Below are 23,322 nucleotides of genomic sequence, written 5' to 3' on the forward strand. Positions count from 1 at the left end.
AGGTGGGTAGCTGCGTCAGCATGCGTAGGCTTCAAAGGAACAAGTAATAGGTTTATTCCATGCTGAAAAAAAGAAGAAAGAGAACACAACGTTTCGGCCGTGGAGCCATCTTCAGGTGTCAATTTATCTATTATCTATCTATCTACAATCTATTAAGATTGTCAGAAATAAGGCAAGCAAGTTGAGGAGAGTCTGCCTCCAGCTCTGGAAACGAATGTTGTTGGAAAAAAAACTAAAATAACTAAAAGTTGAAACAAGCCGGCATGTTACTGGGATACTGTGGGGTCGGTGTGTGGGTGTTTGAGCTGAGCTGGAGAGAAGAGCCTCAGACACGGTGACCGACCAGAACCAGCAATTGAGGTTTGCTGCGTACTGGGCTAGTCCTGGACCTCCTGCCTTCTAACAGCCCCAGTAAAGTTTAATCTCCTGATCCTGGATTTATAAACCAGATATTCAGTCAACAACACAAACCATACAAGACCCACCTCATGCCAGATTCCCAGACAGTGTATTTACTGCTTTAGGACATCATGATATGATTTAGGGGTATCACTGCGGCGCAGTGGTAGGGACCTGGGTTGAATTCCAGACCTGGGGTGCTGTCTGTGTGGAGTTGACATGTTCTCCTTGTGTTCCTGTGCCTTTCCTCCTCTCTGTCTCTGGAAAAGTGAGGAGTAGCATCCTGGATCCCTATTCTGAAGTGGGTAGTCGTACAAACACCTTTTCCTTTTGAGAAATTGTTTTGTATTTGAAGATAATTTTCCAGATCTCATTGAGAGCGCATTTGCATTTGATAAAATATGTGTACACTTAACAATGTTTTATAAAGGTATAAAAAAAAATGCGTGTACTGTTTCATCTGAGGTGTTAGCTGTTGAAGTGCGTCAAATTGATTGATGTGATGCTTTCTCCCAGAGTTCCCAAAGCCTTTTCATTTGCTAAAATGACTGACAGCCTCCTCCCTTTTATGACAGTAATTTGATCTTACTCAAATTTTATGGTTCTGTCTCTCAGGAACTTCGCCTTGTGCTCACTCCTGTTAATGAAAAGAAGGGAAATAATGCTGCACAATTAAATAGCTTCCGAAACATTTACCTTTATCTTAGAAAACAAATTGCATATGTTTAGAGAGGCAGGATGCCCCTATCAATTCCCCATCCCTTCAAACTGCTCTTCCCATTCAATCTCCTTTATATTTGATTTCATTCTCTGGAAGGGCACTTTATCACCATTCCAAAGAGTCTCGCTGTGAGGGAGGTTTCCTTCTGGACATGACCTTGAAAAGACCTATCTCACATCTACATCACGCAAAGAACTAATTGGCAAAGGAACAGCTATAAGCAAAATTAATTGAACATTTTTGTTCTAAAAGGCTGATGGAGTGGAATGTCAGTGCTTCAAGCACAGTGCTCTAATATTCATTTGATGTCCAGGCGAGGTGAGAACAAATTTAGAGTAAAGGAGCATCGATGAGACTGCTGGGAAAGGTCTGAGAATCTTGTTCACCAGGGGAACTGCATTTTGGGGAAAACATAATACGCACTAGGCACTATAACAGTTCTTCAATACGAATTAATGGAAAGAAAATAACAGTGAACAGAAGAGGCTGTCCATTCAACAAGACTTAAGAAAATATGAAAATAGATTTAATTTTCCTGACTGCTACTGGGCCTCATCACATCTCCCCATGCTTGTCATCTTTGCTTTAGCAAATAAATCAATTAAAAAAGGAGAAGTCTACAATAAAATCCCAGTTTATTTGCTGTTTGTAGGCGTGTTTGGACAACATCAGTGACTGTGAGAGACTGGGTGTTGGAGGCCGTATAGTGGCTGTGTCACAGATGGATATTTGGTTGGGTTAAAGATAAAAAAAAATATATGATGTCCTGCAAACTGACACTCAACTTATTTTTAACTATCTAGCACCTTTGCACATGCAACCCATGGGCACTGTCACAGCTACAACTACCATTCAGAGCTGGCGTTTTCCCAAGTAGGTTACTATTTATCTTAATGTTCAATCCTCTGAGATGGACCTATCGATTGTGTTTGACTGTTTGGAGATCACTGGTCTAAAATGAAGTTCGCGGTGCCCCCTCTCAGTCCAAGCACTTCTCTTCCAGATGAAAAAAAATCAGTTTATTATCAAGGGTACAACCAAGCTATAATCTTATTGTATACAACCAGTGGTGCCTTTTACTTTTTAAATTGATCCTTTTTCTGTTTGTTCTGTTTCAGAGCAGTATATCAAGGCACTGAAGCATGCATGGTGCTATAATACCATGAGTAAAAACTAGATATAACGTATAAGAAATCCTACTAACATTTCAAGGTTACAGAATAAGTGTTTTACAGGCAGTAAAAGGCACGCTGAAAACATCTCCTTATACTATAGTGCAAAACAGGGGAACACACTATGATGGACCAATTGTAGTGAATCCATTGTCAGCTCATTATATCAGTAATCTCTGTATGCTGGACTGCACACTGATCCATGTTGTGGACTGGATCATGGAAAACCAACCTTGGAATTTACAACCTCTGCACTACTCTGATAGAGGGTTAACATCCTGACATTTTGGTGACATTGATGAAGTTAAGAAGTATGCTCTGCAGGTACTGTTCCTGCAAATTTCGCTGGGCTTTAGATCATGATTTCACACAGTGTTCAGTTAAAAGAATGAAACTGATTTCCCGAAGAGGGACGCCCAGCTGCTATTCAGAAGTGAATTCTAAAGAACACATTAATTTTATATGTTTAATAACTTATAGTAGGCTTTCATCTTTGATCAAGGGACATGTTCAGAAAGGACACATAGCAGGCATTACAATTGTAAGGGCACTGATTTTGATTTCCTGATAGACAAATAAACAAAGAAAGAAACAGCACTAATTTTTTCATTATCATCATCATTGCTTCCTATTATTTTAAACAATCATGTTTTAAAATAATGGCATTTATACATGTACAGCTTAAAGTTTAGGAACAAAATCTTAGTCACAAAGTTCTCTACTTGACATACTAACACAAACTGAATTCCCAGACTGAATCCAAACTCTCTTCCCTTGCTAGACCTGAAAGATCGCAGGTCTGCGTCTTAAACAGTTGTGTGCCGGTATCCTGGGGAGTGGAGTTGGCCCTGTGTCTCAATTTTCTGGCTGAAAAGCCAGTTTTACAGAGCTAAAAATGGATCCTTTTAACGAATGGACCACACTGGGGATGGGAACGGAGGAGAAAACGCAGCACCAGGAGCTCAGAGAGTTGATTGAGGAGAGAAGAGCCCACTGCTTCTTATCTGAGAGCTGAGAGCTGAGAGCTGAGGCAGAAGCAGGCTGGCCTCACACACCAGGGCTTGTTCAGGGCGATGGGGCTACACCGGGGAGGGGATTCGGACAGACAGGGGCTCTTTCCCGATGACAGAGCCCTGCCACCCCCCAGGATGACCCTTTTTGTGCTTCTTTCTTTGTGTTCATCTAAACTGGTAAGACGGGGAGCAGCAGCCTACGGGTCGACCGGGGAAACAGACAGCCTTTCGCGTCTATCCGCAGCCCTCTTCCTACTCCCTTCCAAACCCCTCCTGCCTACTTCCATCAGAGATCGCAGAGCTCAGTGTGACGCTGTAGTTGGGGGAGTTCACACCTGACGAAGAGGGAGTCACTGCAGATGTTGTGATTTTTAGATGGCATTTTCTACTGCCATTTTTAGAAGGCCAGCGAATGCTGTCTTCTATTTTGATTCATTACACAAGCCTGTTTATTTAGACCTTATACGTAAAGGCTCAAGAGTTCCAGGATCTTGCAGATCCAACTCTCCAACAGCCTTATTCTTATACTAAGACAACATTACTTGGCAGATGAACGGCTCATCCTCCACTTACCAGCTTGTTCACTGCTAGGGGACTTTCAATAAGGCAGACAGGTTTTTGGTCAGTTTTCCTAAATACCACATGTCCTAAAAAATATGACTTTCTGCCGTTTAGAGATCACAGTACCCTAATAAGGGTTTTCACCAGTGTCTGCACAGCATATTGGACATCCAAGAGAGCTGAATATTCCTGTTTTCGTGGCTGTATTATGACCATCAATATTTAAAAGGCTGTACCCTGGAAAAAGAAGCAACCCAATAACATCTGGATCTTTCTGCATCCCAGCGAGTTGAATACTCCTTGCCCGGTCCTAAAAGAACACAAATAATTCCGCATCTCATTTTATTGCGGCTTTCATCTCGGAGGCTTTGTTCCAGGCCTTCAGAGCCTTCTGGTGCTCATTATGCCTGCCAGTGTCAGCCCCTGTGCTGGCCGCCCGTGAGGTTTACCTGCAGCTGTATGGTTCTCTCCTCCCGCGAGATGTTCACGCTGTGGGGCTGTCCGTTGGCCATGTTTCTGTGGTCCACATCAATCTTGAAAGGCTCCCTCAAGCCGCCCAGGTTGTAGCGGATCTGCAGAGTTCCTGCCAAGAAGATCAAGTCTGGTCTTAACGACCTCTCCAAGGAGTCCAAATTACCTGAGCTTGACACTTCAACCGGCTCATGTATCGAAATGTAAGCGGTGATTTTATCATGACAGGTTGTGGGGAAACTAAGGCTCTTCAACATGAGAGTCAGACCCATGTTGTACTCTACGCTGTGCAAAATGGGATTAAATTAACGGCTGCTAAGTACGGGGATCTTCAAAACAGTGGTGATAGGAGAGTTCTGAGCTAAATGATTTGAAAAACTCATCGTCCTGAAGATGTTTTTCTTTAAAAGTAAGTTAAACTTTGCAGATGTGTGATAAGTGAGGCATAACAGTCTTTCCCCTATTGTCTCCTGCGCTGCTTTGAAGAGAGACAATTATTCACCTCATGACATTAAGAGGTTTATTCCTGTTGGTATACCTAGGCTATCCCAAAGGCAAATGCAAGTGATAAATATTAATACTTATATGATAAATATTTATAAAGCAACTTTAATAAGGTAATAATATTCTATAAACCGAGCGCAGCTCCTTTGAAGAACATCTAAACTATGGATGTTAAGAATGTTTTGACATAAACATTTTCTTTTTAACATCAATGCAGTATATATTTCACATGCATTTTTACAGAAACATTGGCTCATTAAACATTGTTATATTTTCTAGTAAAGCAATTTCTGCAGCATTTTCTTAAGACTGCTGTCGACTCCTAATGCTTAACATCATTATGGAAATATTGGTGGTGCAATTGATTTAAATGAAACTCCTTAATCAAATCATATCAAACGCAGCAAAAGCATGTTGATAGCACATTTCTACAATTTACCATTAATTCAGAAGTTTATAGTATTTCAAATATACAGCTGAGTAGAAGCAAACATGTTCAAGTCATCAAAGTATCACTGTTTACTCTGGAATCACCTTCAGCTATTTCGGCTCCTGTCGGCTGCTCTTTTACAATTCTGTTTGCCACATGTATGGTTAATGTTGCTGTACAGATTGCATGTTACTGTGATTGTGTTCTGCTTGGCTTTTCATTTAAGTTTGTATTGACTTTTTAATATTATATGTAGTGTTGTACATCTGCTCCATCAGTGTTCCCTTGCTGTACCACAAAGCAAATTCCACTAGTACCTGGATGGGAGACCTCCTGGGAAAAACTGAGGCTGCTGCTGGAAGAGATGTTAGTGGGGCCAGCAGGGGGCGCTCACCCTGCGGTCTGTGTGGGTCCTAATGCCCCAGCATAGTGACGGGGACACTATACTGTAAAACAGGCGCCGTCTTTTGGATGAGACGTAAAACCCGAGGTCCTGACTCTCTGTGGGCATCCCAGGACGTTTCTCGAAAAGAGTCGGGGTGTTACCTGGCCAAATTTCCCATTGGCCCTCACCAATCATGCCCTCCTAATAATCCCCATCTCTGAACTGGCTTCATCACTCTGCTCTCCTCCCCACTGATAGCTGATGTGTTTGGAGCGTTCTGGCGCACTATGGCTGTCATCGCATCATCCAGGTGGGGCTGCACACTGGTGGTGCTGGAGGAGAGTCCCCATTACCTGTAAAGCGCTTTTAAGTGTAGTGTCCAGAAAAGCACTATATAAGTGAAAGCAATTGTTATAAATTATCCTTCTGTTCTTTTAGGATACTAATGTGGGCTCCCGGTTTTCAGACGCGAATCAGAGCTCGGCGCTCCGACTTGCCATTGTGGCGCAGCACGACGGCCATGTAGTCCTGGGTCTTGGAGCTGATGTACACGAGAATGCAGGGGGTGTTGGTGGTGCTGAAGCTGAGAGCCAGGTCCTCTCTGGTGAGGTTGAGCTCGGTGGGCATGCTCTGGGGGGCGGCCTTGCCGTCCTGGCCCGCCGCAGCGTCCCTCTGGAAGCTGTACTTCACCAGCGTTCCGGCCTCGAAGAAGCCGCCCACGTCTGACAGGGGGAAAGAAAGAACAGGTTTATCTGAGTTGGCTTCTACTGCGGATAAAATTAATTCAGGACCCATTCCTTGCCGACACCCCAGGCAGAGGCAAACATCAGCCTCGGATTCTTGAATTGATCACTGGAGAGAAAACCCAGGGGTGCAATCGAAGAGAGGCTTTTTTTTTCCATTGGATCTGCGAGCATGGGAATTAAAACAAAATGCAGAACTTGTGCACGCTCTAGAGAGCAAACCGTCATCTCATTATCTACTGTTTTGAATAAGCAAACAAACCAAGGCTAATTAAAGCAAAAATTGGTTGAACACTCCTCCACATGAATGTCTAGTGTTACCAATTTACACCTTACTGGCTGATAATAGTGAATAGACTCTGACCCCTGGGTTTCCATGCGGGCACACCCGTAAGGCATAATCTCATTGCTACAGACCAGTACAGCTACTGGTGGTTGCAGAAAGCTGGGTCAAATGGCAATAAAAATAATTAACATAAGTCCTCCCAAACAATTGATTTGCAGTCAGAAACTTATGTGACACTTGGGTGGAGAATGAGCACTGCAGAGTGCATGCGAGACAGAAACAAAAGTTCTCAAAAAGAGCTAATTAAATACCAGGATACAAGTATCAGGATCACGAGAAGCCACTAGGAAAGTGGAATAAACCTCTGAGTTGGAAATCATCAAGCTCTTCTCAGTGAGCTTTCAGAACAAGAATGCAGAAGAATGCTCAAATATGGCTTTCTGGAGTAGGAGTAAGAGAAAATCACTGCAGATAATCGAAACAGGTGAAAGATATTTACTGCCGTTGTGCAGACCGTCACATGTCATCATGTCTGGAGCAGTGCAGCGTTTGGATGGATTGTCTCCAGTAGCCGAGCATGGCTGGTACAGAGCAGAGGAGAGGCTGAGGATAGAAGGACATGCCCACACAGGCAGGGGATAGGGAGGACCTCAGATCAAGAGCCGCAGATGGTGTTAGTCATCTTTGAAAGCTGCATTGAGTTACAGCTCCTTCTGGGAAGAAGCTGATCGTATTTCAAGGAAATAATCATGAGTATAATCCTGAATACAAAATAAGATAATTATTAATCAACCAACACTGCTTAATCGATTTATTGATTAATGAATTTACACTGATGGTGCAACTTACAGCCTACTCTCAACTTCCCATATCACCGTATTACATTAGTATATCATTATCTCAAAAGCACATTTTCCCCAGACTTCTGATACGGCTTTTCCTGTATCCTTTGGTGACTTACCACACTGTTCTTGCTGACATACACTCTTAGTTCTAACACAAATACCTCTAACGAGGAGACCAGCAGCCTAAACCCCAGCTGGGCCAACCATGCACTGGCTAATGTGATGTCTGGGCCTTGCACATGTGTTTTATTTGTGCCACCTGATGCTGGCGAATTGCGTCTCAAACTATGCAGCTCTAAGACTCTGCAAGCTGATTCAAAATGCATAAAGGTGGCCTTGATCGATGCAACTGAAAGATCATATTGCAATGCAATAAAAAAACTTCAGATGGGAAATATTAAACAAAAACTTAACAGTGTCTTTTCTTCTACTTAGCCATGACACCACTCAATTTCTTATTCAGTGCTCTTAAGGCAGGTCAAAAAGCTGATCTGCTACAATGCGTTTGAAATTACAGCCGAACATTCACTCAAATCAAATTAGTTAGCATTGGGTGAGCAGTAGAGGTAATTATGGAGAATATGCTAATTCTGTTGCAGTGTTTTTCTTAACTGACATTAAAAATGTAATATGCATGAGAAAACAGACCACGGATATGTCTTACCTCTGTATCTCTTGTATTCTTTTTATACTTGCAATGAGTTTAGTTCCAGAAAACAGAAATCAAAAGTCTCTGAGGGAAAACCAGCACCGCAAAATCAGTGCATCCCATGCGCATGGTTACATGTTAAAGTTGTGTTTTTAACTCATCAGCATGAAAATTACCCTATCATTGCATTCTTCTCTCAACAGGGATAATAAAGATCTCACTGGGTCTTTTGAGACCACATCGCCATCTAATTAAGCAGGCAAACAGAAATTCGCAACTTCAGCTGTGTGTGTAATTAAGCTCAGATGCCACAGACTCAATGGAATGGAGAAGCATTTACTGTGATCATCGTAAAATGTGGCGGCTGTGGTGTATTGCAGGCTGCAAGCACTCCTCTCCGGCATGTGAAGGAGATACTCGAAAGCAGGTGTGAAAATTGTGTATGCAGAATGTGGTGGAGAAGTGAGAGCCAAGGAAGAATCACATAGCTTTTTACACACAAAACCATTCATGGCTAGTATGCATATATTTATTCATGTGTATGTACATGTATACGCGGTATTTAACTACTGAAGAGTACACACACTGAACACCTGGCGCTTGTTTCAGGGTTTTGTGCAAACACTCTGAGGTACTGTAGCTTCTTTTTGGTCATTCTATTAAATATTCATAGTGAAGCTACTCCGAGGGTCCTTACTGACAACTTGTATCAAAAGGTAGGTAAGTGTGGGGCTCTAATTAGGGGTTACAGATCTTTCTGTTTCCTGGAGACAGACTTATTCTGTCCGAACCAGGTTCACGTTTTGCCAAAATACATTGAGTGGTCACACGTGAACTGAGCTGTGACAAGCTTATAGAGTCAGACACTTCAATGAAAAGTGTAAATAACTTTAAATAAGTGTAAATAGCATAGGGTAATGAACAAAGACCTGTCTTTAGGATACCTTAAAAAGGTTAAAAAGTTAAAGAGGGTTTCTGCTTCCCTGAGATTGTAATCCAGGGCAAGAAAGATGGCTAATTCACAAACAGCCACAAGGAAGCAGGAGACGAATCCACACCCTTAGTATAAATAGCACTCGTTGGCAATTTCCCGGGAAAAATAATCCGCTCCATTTCTCAAAAACTAACGACCAAACAAAGACAAAAAGGCAACAGGACGTCTCTCAGAAGCCGTGCTCCTCTGATCCAAACACAGAAGACCATCAGAATGCATGTCAGCTCCACGCCGGCCAGCCTTCCAAAACTCCTCAATGGGCTCCTGCCTTCATCTTTCCGGTCATGTCGAAAGTATCAGTTTTGCTCGAGCTGTGAACAGTGCTTAACCTCCAGTGCTCGCCTGACAGAAATGACAAACATCTTGGAGGGGAGCGCGTCAAGATTGGAGAGAGCGATAGCTGCGAGAGACATGATGCTTGCGCTGCTATCACAGCCTCATTACCATGCACTGAGTCTCCATCACCGCCGCAGAAGCACTGCCCCACTTTATCACGAACCTGCTCGGGGCTGTTTGCAGCTGCCAATTCAGGGAGAAGGTGCACACAATTAAAAAACAATGTGCCCAGTGCTCCTAAGTGCTCGAACAATTTATTATTTAGCAACTACTTCTTTCCAAACTGTGGAATGCAATTACTTTAACCTGCAGGCAAAAAAGAAGGAAAATAAATTATTGACTGAACTGCCCCAGAATCGATGTGTAAAATATGTAAAAAATGTTAATCAGCGCCAACGTGGGATGTTCTGCATTTCTCAAACATGTACACAAACCATACACTGCAGCGGCAGGCAGGTAACAAAAGCTGCTCTCTCTCTGGGGATTGAGAGGAGTGTGTGTAGCTCCACCTGGGGCTGGGAGTACTTGATCTCAGTCTCAGACATGAGCAAGAAGAACTTGAGAGGCCCTTTGATGTTGGCAAAGCCATCACCATATTCAAATGGAGGAAAACCACTCATGATCTACACATGTCATTGTCACCCATCATTCTCCTGCACATACTGCACACATCACCTCAGGCTTGCTGTGGCAGAAAACATGAAAAGAGCCAACAACACGTGGAGGAATGCCACAGCTGATTGCCTGTCGACCTGCAGAGCTCTCACTCTCTTGTTTTGTCGGGACAGAACAGAAGACAAGGTTTTGAGCTGAGAGACAAAGCCCAGTCTGAGTACTATAGTATCGTCAGGAATCACAGGGGAACTCTGGAATCAGAAGAGGATTGTTTCTCACTAGTCAAACAATCAAATGAGCAGTGTTATCACTGAAGACTTTGTCTTGAAACAAGAGCAAGCTGCGTCTTGAAGCGTACAAGAAAAAGGCTAAAAGGGTAGTTTGTTTAACTGGGAATGAGTAAATAAAGCCTCATTTTATTCCCATGTCCCTTGGCACATCTCTCCTCATTTTCAGATCTGCACCTAGAGTGCTTTGAGCTGCTGACCTTGACTAAGAGCCAACTTAGAAATCTATTTATTTTATAAAAAAGAAAATAAAATATTTATTTTTTATTTTCTAAAGAAGGACACGTTGTCCTTCTTTAACGTGTGCTGTAACGCGAATTAACAGCAAACAGAAAGAAACAAAGAGGGCTAGTTTTGCAGAGAACAAAGGACTAGTGAACGTTTTACAAAACACATGGCCTTATGCCACGCAACTGCTGTTGCCCTTTTTTAACTCTGCTCCCAATACGACGCGGCCTCAGCCGAGGACAGCTCGTTTCCACAAGCTGCGGACTTACCTTTGGTGCAGAAGGGTCCGTCATGCGCTGTCGAGGAGCAGTCACAGGAGTAGCCGTTGTATTTCTCCACACACTTCCCTCCGTTCCGACAGTACATCCCGTAGCTGGTGCAGTGTCCCGAGCAGCCAGGCTTGACGCCTGGGGTGACCTTCGCCCTTTCCTCCAGGTCAAGGGTCACGCCATTCATTTTCAAAGAACGGATACATCCCAGGAAACCCTTCTGTCCTCCTGCGGCACCTGTACCAGAAAGCAAGGGAGCCGAAGCCTTGAGGCTTTTGACAACAAAAACAGCATGAAATTCTGAAATTCCAGTGAGTGCATCTTCTAAAAATACATCAGACTGAGCATTGAGTTATTTTGATTATGTTTCTCAACCTTAAAATGCAGAACACATCCAAATACTTTAACTTGTCAGTCTGAAAAATAGGTCTAATTATACTATACAGGTGATAATGAAGAACATCCTCGAAGTCTGGATTTAATTTTTTTTTTTTAAAGTTCGATACAGGAGCCCCTCTGGGATTTTTATAGAAGTGCTCCTTTTCGCTTTTAAGGTTCGCATTTCGAGCACTGTTTTTCGTTTTTGAAGTTTAAATAACACACAGAGAAACCCTGACTGACTTCCCACAGAAATTATCCTACATGGAATCTCTTCCTTGTGTTTTGCATATGGTAAAAAAACCAATGAACATTGACCCCAAGTTTCCAAAATGCAATTGTCTGGGCTCCGTCAGACTACATTGAGTACATAACTGACTGCAGGCTGCCTGAGCTTGTGATCAGGCTCTGAAACTCCCCTTTGTAACAACATTCTCAGTACAGGGATCTGGGCCTCTGCTTCACCTTGAAATCGAGCATCCCACATCGTGGATAAAGCACAAAACAAGGTGCAGAGAGCAGATAACAACAAAGGAAGAACAGCAAGTACAGCTGTCAAAGAATTCAAAACAAGCACATTTTCTGTTTTTTGAACGTGACTGGATTTTAGCCTTGCATTGCAGCAATTTGTTTGACCTGCATGCAAACTGGTTTCTATAAGAAAACAAAACATGTTCTCTAAGAGTCGCTCATTCTGGCTTGACATCCTGCAAGAAGGATCGTGTTTTGCTGGGCATGCATTAAATTGTATCTGATGTAAATCTTCTATTTGCATGAAAACAACCTACCCAAATATGGAGTAAAATAACCATAAGCAAAAATTAGCTGGGTTTATAGCTCAAAAAATTACTTGCTATTTCACTCACTAGTTGAGCACACTTGGATTCATTAAAACATGATAATCATTGAACAACTGATAACTGACAAATACAACTGCAGATTTCTTGCCTTTGAGGATTAAGAAAAAATTAGACATGTGGCCTGCTTCAGTCTTATCAATTATCTCCTGCAGCCTTGACACATGAATTCTAATTTTGAATTAGAGAAAACATTAGGTTATTCCTGTAACCCAGGTTGCTGAAAGAGAAGAGAGGCCATGAATATTACCGCTCTCTGTCCCCAGGGCAGAGATCTCTGCACTTCTGCCATCGCCAGTAATAGGCCCAACATGACCATGGTAACCTGTCGCCCTTCCCTCTCTCAAAGGGATATCACACTGGCGTGAGTCCTGCACATCCACTTTCATTGAAGAAACCAGCGTAGGGCGGCCAATCAGACCATGGGACTTGGTTACCACAGAAATAACCTCCTATTCAGTTCATGTCAAAGAGCAGCCGCCACCCAATGGGACAATGTTTTGAATATAAGGCATCATGTCTCGAACCTGACTGGAAAAGTTGGCATAAGTGCCGCCAGACACTGTTTCTAAACCTCAAAGAGAGAGACAGTGCCTGAGACATGGACACACCCATAGACTAATAATGCCTCTAGCATTCAATCACATCCCCAAATCCAACAGGACAGACAGAGACATTATGTGGGCAGTGTGTCATCCAGCACTGTAGGGCCCTATCAGTGGGTCAGTATGGGTCGGTATGGAGTCCAGCCTTCACAACCACCCGAGGCCGGCTCAGGACACAACGTGTTCAGGTGCTGATCATCACCCGAGAGGAATGGAGGAACATGGAAAATCTTCAGCTCCAAGTCCTGCTTCAACGTCAGTCAACACAAGACTGCAACACCTGCAGTATTCAAACTGCACTGAAGCCTTCAGGGTATCAAAAACTGGGACCCAGTGTGATGCTCTACGCCAATGGAAATCCCTTCATTTTTACCAAATTTCAAATTACCTTATATATATACATTCATTAATAGGAATACATGCTAGTAAGGGGTTTCTGTACTTTCCCAACATTCAGTCCATTAATAGATAGCTATCTTTCAGATCATTTAAATATTCATGGACCTGTATGGCGCACTGCGACTGCTTTTAATGAATTCGAAGAATAAGACATTTCTAAGTGTTATCAAAGGCTGTCATTGCTTCCATTAAGAAACATTCCAATCATGTCATTTTAAACACAAAAAATGGAATGCACTTTGCAATTACCATGACCCACTGTGTGTCAGTCAATGGCATTGCTCAGGATAGAAGGAAAATGCACAGGAAATAATCAAGACAGACGTTCTTATAGCACCGCTAGCTGGAGTTTGTTCAGAACTTAGTTTGTTCAGGATTTACTGGTCACAACACTTGTTCAGACACCCAAAAGGACTGGAGAGACTGCTATTGCCGAGATCCTCTTGCCAAGCTCCAAGAAGGTCGGCAATGATATTCCACTCACACGACCATGACTGGAATTACTCCTGATGCAGGGAGGAGGGGACGCACAGGACACACTGTATGTGTGATGCAGAAAAGGTACCTACTAGCCTGACAGGACCATGGAGTCCGTTTCCCTGTGTGGCAGCCCGGTTACAACAGACGTTAACGGAACAAAAGGAGAAGAAAATGAGAAATCATGAAAACAGAAAAGAAAAACAAGTTGAGCGAAGTAATAATTCAAAGAATGTTTTTCAAGGACTCAATGGAATATATATATAAATGATTAAAGACAGACACACAGCAAAATTATGGTAAATGACACATTCAAGTCACCAATTTTGATATAAACCAAGAAAATAATTAAAAATCACGTGCCATGATTTACCGCCAGAGACAAACCTTTTAAATAAATTGACATTTCCAACTTAACGTTGCCTTTTCGGCTTTGAGCAGAAAGCATTTGTGAAAAAACAAAGTAAACCTAGGTAGGAAGAATTGCTCAGGAAATCTGAGCAGACGGTGCACACAGAGAGTGAAGCAGTGGGTATTGTCATTGAAGTACGGTATAGAATGTGTATGCAGCTAAAACATTCACTTAGGAATACTAGTACACAGGTAGTTAGATTGAAGTGGTACGTCTTGTGTTCGGTATAATCATTTCTTAAGGGTTTCAAAAGACAGAAGATGTTTTTCTCTTGCTGTAAAAGCTTTCTGGTCAAAACACCAAGAAGCCCAGCTCGACCTTGTTAGCTCTCATCACAGTATTCTGCCCGCTGCATCACACAGCTCTAGTGGTGAGCTGTAATGGCTGTCTAGCCACGACTTGTGCTTCATCAGGCACCTCCTCTGTGCTCTGTGAGAACCCTGCTGCCACGGATAGCAGGTGTGTGCACTGACACTCGAACCCCAGCTCCTCTGAGCTCGCCGACTCCAGCTTCGCTTGAGAAACCTCCCACATCCTGGCTTGCCCTGCTCGCTGCTCGCTGCTCGCTGCTGTGGGTCGTTCTTCTCATTAATTAATTGTAACCCCTGACACGCGAAGGGGAAGGTCTATATTAATTATGACTCCGGACAGAGCTTACTTCCCTTTCACGTGTTGAGAAATGGTCAATAGACAGCTAATGCTATTTGCAAGTATTTTTCTTTACAACCGATATTATTATAATTAAAAATAAAATCTTACGAAAGAAACAAGGTCAGCCTGAACATTACCGAAGAGGTTCTACTGCTTCTGTCTGTGGGCTGAGATGCCTGCATCAATAAATATACTGTATTCACTCAGTGGTGTGCACGCCTATGCAAGACAATGAAAGACACCTCATTGCTGGTATATACAGTAATATGTATTTTTCCACTTTGGTAACTGTTTTATACACAAACAGTGAAACAACTGTCTTTTGAATTGGTTTGGTGTTGGTTTTCTATATGGGAAATGACCAATTTGCAGGAGGTGATTTTGGTAGCTAGTGTAAAGGACAGAGATCTGGGGTTTTTAACTCTGTGTATACATCTGGACACAAGAACACACTAGATGTGAATTATATTTTGAAGACCGTGCAAAGAAGAAGAGGAAGTACGATGGAGGACGATCTCGTCTCAAAGCAGCTCGTAATGACTCGTCCGCATGGCGAGACATAAACCCGGGGAGATGTGAAACGGTGCTTCTAGCCCAGTCTGGCTTCTTCCCAACCACATCCGATACAACTTGAAGTCAAATACAAAATGTAAAGATGGGGCTTAAATTAAGTCCTTTCTGCTTGAAGATTAGACTTCTAAGCAAAAGGAGTTTATGGCAGGAAAGGGAGAACTGATAAGGATTCCAGATGCGAGCTAGGAAACTCGCTGGGGACTTAATCCTTGACCATTTGGCCAAAAAGCTGTAAACTGGCCAAGCACGTGACCTCCCCCCTTTACCATAATAATGAGTGACGTCAGAAGCAGTAGGAAAACCCTATATAAACTGGAAGTTTGTACCAGCACTTTGAACAATACTTCGGTTTTGTTGTTTCTTGCGGGAAACAAGACTTCGGCTTTATTGTTCCTTGCATGCAATTAACTCATCTGTTTTACTTCTTCTCGGGATCCAGAACCTTACTCTTTCTGTTACAACAAACCGAAGCACCTCGCAAGACACCCTGCTACTTCATTACAGTAAACGTGTCTTTCTTCATCGCCGAGGGTCCGCCCTTCATTGAATTCTTTTACATGGGACCAACCACCCCCCCCCCTCCCTCGCATAGCGAAGAGCTAATGCTCACAGATTTATCAGAAAATTGAAAAAACAAGCAGCCCCCAGCGCTGTGTGACAGTGTGGCCGCCACATGGGACAGCTTCCCTAGGAGCGCAGTGGCGCAGACGTCTCCGCGGCGTCCAGCGGGAGCGAGGGCTGAGACGTGCGTACCGACGTAAAGCTGGCTGTACAGCTCCAGCCTGGTGTGTCCCTGCGGCGGTGCCTGGCGGACCTCCTTGTACAGCTGGTCCAGCTGCAGGACGGCCTGCTTGACGTTGCGCTCGGCGCTGACCCGGTGCCACTGGTCATCGTTGAGCGGCGTGGGCGACCTGACCGTGAGCCCCACTGGCCCGTTCCCCACGTCAAAGGAGAAAGACACCACCGTGGGGGCTGGAGGGGAAAAAAACAGGGAGGGGCGGGGAAGAGGCAAACTCAGACTTGATTTGACAACAACAACAACAACAACGGCGTTTTATGTAAAGCGCAGTCGTGCTCTCTGAATTAAGAAGACACTTTATACTAAAATATCCACCCGTTGAAGTAGCAATTTCAGCAGAAATGTCTGTGTGTGTTTGAAATTGAACCTGAAAGTTGTTTTCAATTAACGCGTCAATTAATAGTGAGACGGGAGAAGAGAGGTCATTTGAATAATTGTGTTTGTCCCTCTGCACGTTAAAGATTTCAGTTTTGAATGATAAAATGTGTGAGGTCTGGAGAAACATGACCCACATGAAGTTGGACACACGGAAAAGGAAAAGGACTTCCTCGTTTTTCTGGTACTTGTCTTTCAACACTTAGCATTCATGAGCAGGGTGTCATTCAAGTTTGGTTTCTGAATTGCTTCCATTAGGAATATTATCTCCCCCAAAATAATCATTCACCATGATAATGCAAAACAGACATTTAATTAAATATGTTTGACTCAGACATGTCGGAATGGCATGAATTAAAACTGAAAGGGTGATTTGAATTCTGTGCCTCCCAGTGTCTCTTTTAATTTCGGTCATGATCACAGAGGGAGAGGAAGTCAGGGCACACTGCACAAATAACAGTCATTCAATGTATTTATTAACATATCCAGCCCTGTGATCTGGGTCTGAAAGATACGTTTGGATAGCAACTTAGTAATTAATACAGTACACGATTTATCATGAAGTAAAAGGGGCAATAAAATATACATCACCACAACATAATCCATGCCATTGTGACTTCCATGTGCTCTAGCGTTCATTAAAAATGTGGGAAGCAGTGACTATTTTCTTATACTGTACTGGCCCAAAGTGGAACTGGCCTTCTGAGAGCCCCTGTTTTTTACCGTATTCGGGAGAGAAAGAGGCACGTGAACACACCTCTCTGACACGCCCACCATCATCATGTGCCACTTGACATGCTGTGAGCTCCTTGGAGCCTGACAGGAGAGGCAATGATGATTGGAGGAGCCTTTCTGACATCATCATCACATTTAATCAGGCAAGGTTACAACATAGGAAAAGCCAGGTTTATACTGTAGACATCCATGGTAGAATTACTATTATAATTATATTATATTGTAACGCCCTCGCCCGGTGGTGAGGAGGAAGCGCACCTCGGCGCTCATAGTACCGCGGAGCAGGCTGGGAGTTATAGCCGAGGAGAGTCTGAGGGTCAGCACGATGACCAGCAGCTGACCCTGCATATGTAAATGGTGTCATAGCCGTTTTAGTGTCCGGTGTAGCCATATAAGTGTTCAATCGGTCTCCTCATGTGGTATATATCCTGTGTTTGGTTTTTGTGTTGTTGGTCAGAAGAATAAAAGCGGTCGCTTGGTTCACTTATCACGTCTCCACTAGTCCTTTGTCCTGAAAGAACCGGTATACGCTACAATATATTGATTTATGACATGTAAAACTTCACTAGTCCGAGTGAGTGCAGAATACGCTGGGAGGCATTAAAAATGCAACAGGTGGAATCAACAATGGATCCAATAGCATTTGCTACATGTATGATGCCTCTCACGACATACATATGAAGATCTTAGACCGTTCTCTACATGTCCAAGCAATTTGTGACGAGGCAAAAGTTGGGTACGTAGCCAGTTCACAAAATTCCCTGAATCCTGCTGTGATTCTAAATTATTTATACTATAAGTTGCTGTGCTCTATCACTTTCAAGAACCAATACTCCCAGTATCACATTAATAGATAAAGTTTTTCAATTCGATATGTCTAAGTGTAAAACTGGTGGAAATATTTCAGATACTCTGTAGCTGTTACAAAATATATTACCTTATTTTAATTAGCATCCTTGAGGAACACAAGCTATATTGTTAAAATAATATGTTATTATTTCTAATCTAGTATCTAATGTTGCTATTCCAATTAACTAACACTGTCAATATACCCCTGTTATCTGAACTACGGTAAGCACATTATGTCCTCCCCTGTGTTTATTTCTAGTTAATTCTACAAATCACGATACAGAACTATCGATTTAATTTGTGGTATTGAACAGAGCAGTCCAGTTATACCTAACACTTGTAAATCATTTGTAAAACTACCTGGATTATCTGCTCTGCAAATATTGTAATTATGTATATAAACAGCTACAGTAAAGGAGTACAGGTGATTGCAGATTTTTAAGTGAACCTATCTGTAAGCATACTCATCCCCACCTTGAATGCCTATACCAGCCTGATTTCATAAATATTCAGTGGCTAAGTCCAATCATATTGAGTTCACTTATCATAGATTTCCATCCGAGATGGACTGGGATGGAAAACCCCATTCAACCCCGAACAGAAGAAATGACAAACATTCTCTGTATTCCTATCACGTAATCGTTCTGGAGGGGTGTGACGTACAGTACTGCAATTGACCTGCGATGATCAAGCATTTCTTCTCTGTGCAGCTTGTTCTGCAGCAACAACGTACTTATAGCCTTAAAAACTAAAGTTTGAAGCAGTATTGAGCCGTGCTGATGAACAAATTGCGTTTGAACGTTTCCTGCTATTAAAGCTGTAACTGCTGTATCATTGTACTTACTACAGTACTGTTACTGTTTAACCCCACTCCTCCTCAAAGATTAGCTGCTGTCAGTTCACAGGTACAGATTCAACAGCCTTGTTATACGAGACGGCTCTACAGTAAGTGACCTTTCCACATGTTAATAATAAGGGTTATGTAACATAATTATACATATGTTACATGGACTTCAGTGCAGTACAGTATTTCAAAAAGGTCAGAATCGATCTTACGGTGAAGACTCATTTAGGTGAATTATCCCACTCCGCGCTACTCCAGTCTCACCTTAAAACATTGAAAATTGAAGCTTTTTCCCCTGCATTGTACAGAGGGACAAAGTGATGTAATCTTCCTATTCTCAGGAAAAGGTCTGATTTCTAAGCAGCCCAAGCTCCATTGTATTCCAGTCTTTCCAGATGTTGCACTCTCCCAGTGGGATCGTGGAAACAAGAATTCATGTATCCATTCTCTTCCTAAACAATCTTTAAGTAAATGCGCATCCTATCACGGATACTTCTCTCATCCACTGAGTATTTCAGCTGTGGGACCAGGCCGACTCCAGACCATAAATCAGTTCTTCTATGTACATGTCAGCGCAGCTTTGTTGTTTGTGTCTGCTGGTGCAATTGAAAAATATTGAATACTGCAGAACGATGCTGCTTGAATGCCTTGCAGAAGGTGATAGTGGGTGGAAAAAGAGTCTATGATTTCATCTCAAAATGCACGAGCAGGTGACCCCATCCAGTCCCCAGGTGTAGGGGGATCTGGGTGTAATGGCCAATGGCCTGTCACAGAACTCCGTGACAGAACAGCGAAGTCTTAGGAGTGAAGGAGTTTTTATGGATTTATTTGTGCTATCATTGCCTAGCATTATCAAAGCGGCTTTGTGAAGCATTTATATTAATCTCACAAGCATTAACCAATACAGAGGGGAGATGTATCATCGTGTTGTTTTTTAACCCTAAACAGAGCCCCACACAAACTGTAATTTACAAAATTCAATTCTGAAAGCATTACAATGACCAAAATTGTTTCTTAAATCGGCCAGATGCTTCTCTTCTGCTCTTTGTATTAAACGCATTAAATGTACAGAAAAGCTAAAGGACATTTAGATTGCTGTGTCTTGGTACCGCCATCATGCTGTCTCAGAAACTGGGCCCGGGTTGACTTTTTTTTTACGCTCGATGTGTTTAATCAGATGACTGGCACCACAGAAAGCCGCATCCTCAGTGCCTGGCGGCTGAATGCTTTGAAACACACACACAAAAAAACAATGTCAAGGAGTTAATATGCAGGCAGAAGAGACTCATGAAAAGTGACTCATTGAAAAATAACATCTTGTCAAAGGCGCGTCCTGCTGGGCGAAAACAAGAATTTCCCAAGGCTGTGTTTACCCTCCTCTTCAGACAAGCACCCCAGAGGTTCTGCAACACAACGTGGAAACCTGTTAAGGCAGGGCTCTGAATCCGTTCTGCATTCTGTACGAGGCCCCTGCTTTTTCATTTATCCAGCTGTCAGTCACAATTCCTCCTGATGCTGGCGTGCCACCGGTGTGCAGACACCTAAAGCTGCCTGATGTGAACCGATGACAAGCAACACCCTGAAATTCCAGCACAATGCCATTAAGGTACTGCACCTCCCTTCCACATCACAGACGCTGTGCTGTAGCTGAAGGTCAGGGCCAGGTAGGGATAGCGCTCACTTTTCTTGTTTATGAAACTACACGGAGGAGGGAAGCGGCAACATCATCCTGCCAATCACCGAGCCTCCTGCTCGGAGCAGATGTGAAAGCAGAGGGGAGCTGTGGTGCAGCTTTCATTTACAGTCTCCTGCCACTTCGTCGACCATTAGCCCCACCGATAACAGACATTCTCCTGGTTCTTACTGCCAGGAAATAAACACTGGAGAGGTCCTGAGAGGGAAAGGCAGTTCCCAATATACAATTGGAAAATAACATCTTGTTATTGTCGATGGAAAATCCAAAAACATAGGCCAACCAAATGCATGGATTAAGGCAAGATAAACTGAATCAACTACATGGAAAACTGTGCTTTTGCAACTTTTTAGTTTTTAAATTGATAAAGGTTGCGTCATTGTGCTTTTGAGGCTTCTTCAGGTGAAATAATCTCAGAAAAATAAACTTGATCAACATTTTTACAAGTACACATGATTAAAAATGGGGTTTTTGTGATTCAAAAGAATCACAGAGGCGGTAAATGTTTTATAAGATGGAGACAGATCGAATGGACATAAAGACCTTGACAAAATCAAACCATCACAGAGAGATAGCCAGACATTATTTACTCTTATCTGGTGGTAACGTGAGCGCTTTGAGAGAAAATGAAGGAACACCAAAATATGTTGAAATAAAAAAAAAAAATTGTGAAATATTCAGATGACATAGGGTAGCTCAAGAGATGTTTTACAGGCTTTGTCACTGACAAATATAAGTTGAATGGTCTGATGGTCGGACAACAGTCCCTGTGATGGAGAATCACACATGAAGCTTCACAGCTCTGCATGTGAGCAGAGAAAGGACACGTAGATAAAGGCGCATTTATCCTGCAAAGTGAAGGAAGCGCATCCCTTCAATCGACACACTGATCTGATCCTCCTACGCTTGTTTTTCAGTTCCTATGGGATTGCACAGGGGTGCAATAAGAATGCACTTTTACACTGTCGGTAAAGTAGCAGTTTCATTGCCATATTTCTACTAACAAACACTGAATCAACGGCTTGATGGATCACAGAGAAAAATGAGAAACGCTGCATAATGTGGAGGAGCCAGTATCACAGCAGCCAAATGTGCACCTGTGTTTGTTCTCGAAGAGAGCACTGAGGAATACATCTGTCTCATAGCTACATGTAGTCATGTTAATGTCAACGTCAACATCTGCTCGGCGGTGTTTTCAGCCTTGGCCAGGAAGGAAGTGAGCTCTCTCAGAAGAAGCCTCCGTCTATGTAATCTGCACCTCCTCAAACTCGGACATCTGTCTACCATCCGCACCATCAAGGCCCACACCTTCTCTGGGCACTGCTCTTCTAGAAAGGCAACAGCAGAACGTGCGTTTCAGCAGGAGTCCAGGCAATCCTGTAGCCTGTAGTGCAGTGCCCAGCCCAGAAGGCACCGGACAAAATTGGCTGATGTGTAGGAAGGCAACAGCCACCACTGGACTCTTCCCCGTCTCTTCTTGATCATTTCTGAACTCAGACTGGACTCCTACAGTATGTGTCATCTGTCCACAGCCTGGAGGTGGTGGAACTTGGATCCAATCTTTCAACTGTGGGACCTGTTGAGACCCTGCAGGAAGTGAATCACTCCGGAGTGTTCAGGTAAGAACTGACTAGTGCAGGAGAACTGTAGAAAAGGAAGTTATGTCTTGTCCTTGCCTTTGCTCGTAACAGCATAGCATCATCTGTTACATTCGCCCCTTGCTTAAAAAAATAAAACAGACTAACAGGCATTAAATAAGCCAAAAAATAACAAAAGAAAATTAACCAAATCTGCAGACATAGAGGACGGAGGTGCCTGGCACTGAGGATGTTTTAGTAGAATTTGACAACTAAAAGCTTTCTGGGATCTGTGATAAAACACAGCTGTTTCCAGTCCAGTGTAAAAACTCTAATCATGTCTGAACCCAGTTCAGTCCTGCTGAAGTCCCTATTGAAATCACTAAAGATTAATTTACGGAAATACCCTGTTCAGTCTCACAGAAGCCATAAGGTGAACATGCAGTTAAAGAATACAGAACTGGTAAAAACCACACAGCAATCAGCTCTGGTCCAGTTCTCCAGAGAACCGGATCTCGTATAAATCATTCATCCCTGACAGCCTTTCCACACCACTAAATAAAACACATCTTCAGTCAGATCATAAACAATTGTTTGCAGGGCAGCTGGGAATAGCATCAGTTATGCTAAATGTGGGAACAATAGCCTTCCATAAATCAGAGCATGATTACATTAGAGATCAGTTATTCATAAAAAAGCGAGAGATGGGAAATTGTACAGGGTATTTGTTTTTCTGCATCATAAAACAAAGAGATGAATTAGCTGCAGGTTCCCTTTTTGTACTCATAAGAGAGCAAAGCACACAGCATTTGTCTCCCTAAGCATAGCAGTAGCACTGAGTATGGAGAGCATTACAAAAACAAATCAAGCGACCGTGAAGTCTGATATTTAAATTAGTTTTATCTTTTTTTTTCCAAATATATATATTATCTTGATTGATGAAATAAAAGGCAAGGAGATGAGAGGAATACACTTAAAATAATAATTTCTCTGATGCTTTTCTCACCACTCCACGGGTTTTGTAATGTAATCCAATGAAAGGGGAGACATCCACAGGAGTGATCTCTAGTGCAGATGGTGTAAACAAATCCTGACTGTCTGCTTAACTTTAACCGTGCGTGGTGATTACTCCTATCCACACAGCAGGGGGATGAAGCACGTGTAAGCCTGTGCTGTAGTTTGTGTTAAAC

General features: G+C 42.8%; 1 protein-coding gene across 1 annotated transcript in view; it reads right to left on the minus strand.

Moving 5' to 3' along the window:
• The window catches only part of cntnap2a (contactin associated protein 2a), a 464,126-nt gene that overhangs the window by 37,155 nt on the left and 403,649 nt on the right, over positions 1-23,322 (minus strand). The window contains exons 17-20 of the mRNA XM_088644173.1: positions 16,014-16,232; positions 10,909-11,145; positions 6,154-6,378; positions 4,316-4,449 (exon numbers count right to left, since the gene is read on the minus strand). Coding sequence (XP_088500299.1) covers positions 4,316-4,449; positions 6,154-6,378; positions 10,909-11,145; positions 16,014-16,232 — 815 coding nt within the window. The remainder of the gene's footprint in view (positions 1-4,315; positions 4,450-6,153; positions 6,379-10,908; positions 11,146-16,013; positions 16,233-23,322) is intronic.

This window comes from Lepisosteus platostomus, chromosome 8, assembly GCF_059453375.1.
Source record: "Lepisosteus platostomus isolate fLepPlt1 chromosome 8, fLepPlt1.hap1, whole genome shotgun sequence".
In the NCBI taxonomy this organism is placed as follows: domain Eukaryota; kingdom Metazoa; phylum Chordata; class Actinopteri; order Semionotiformes; family Lepisosteidae; genus Lepisosteus; species Lepisosteus platostomus.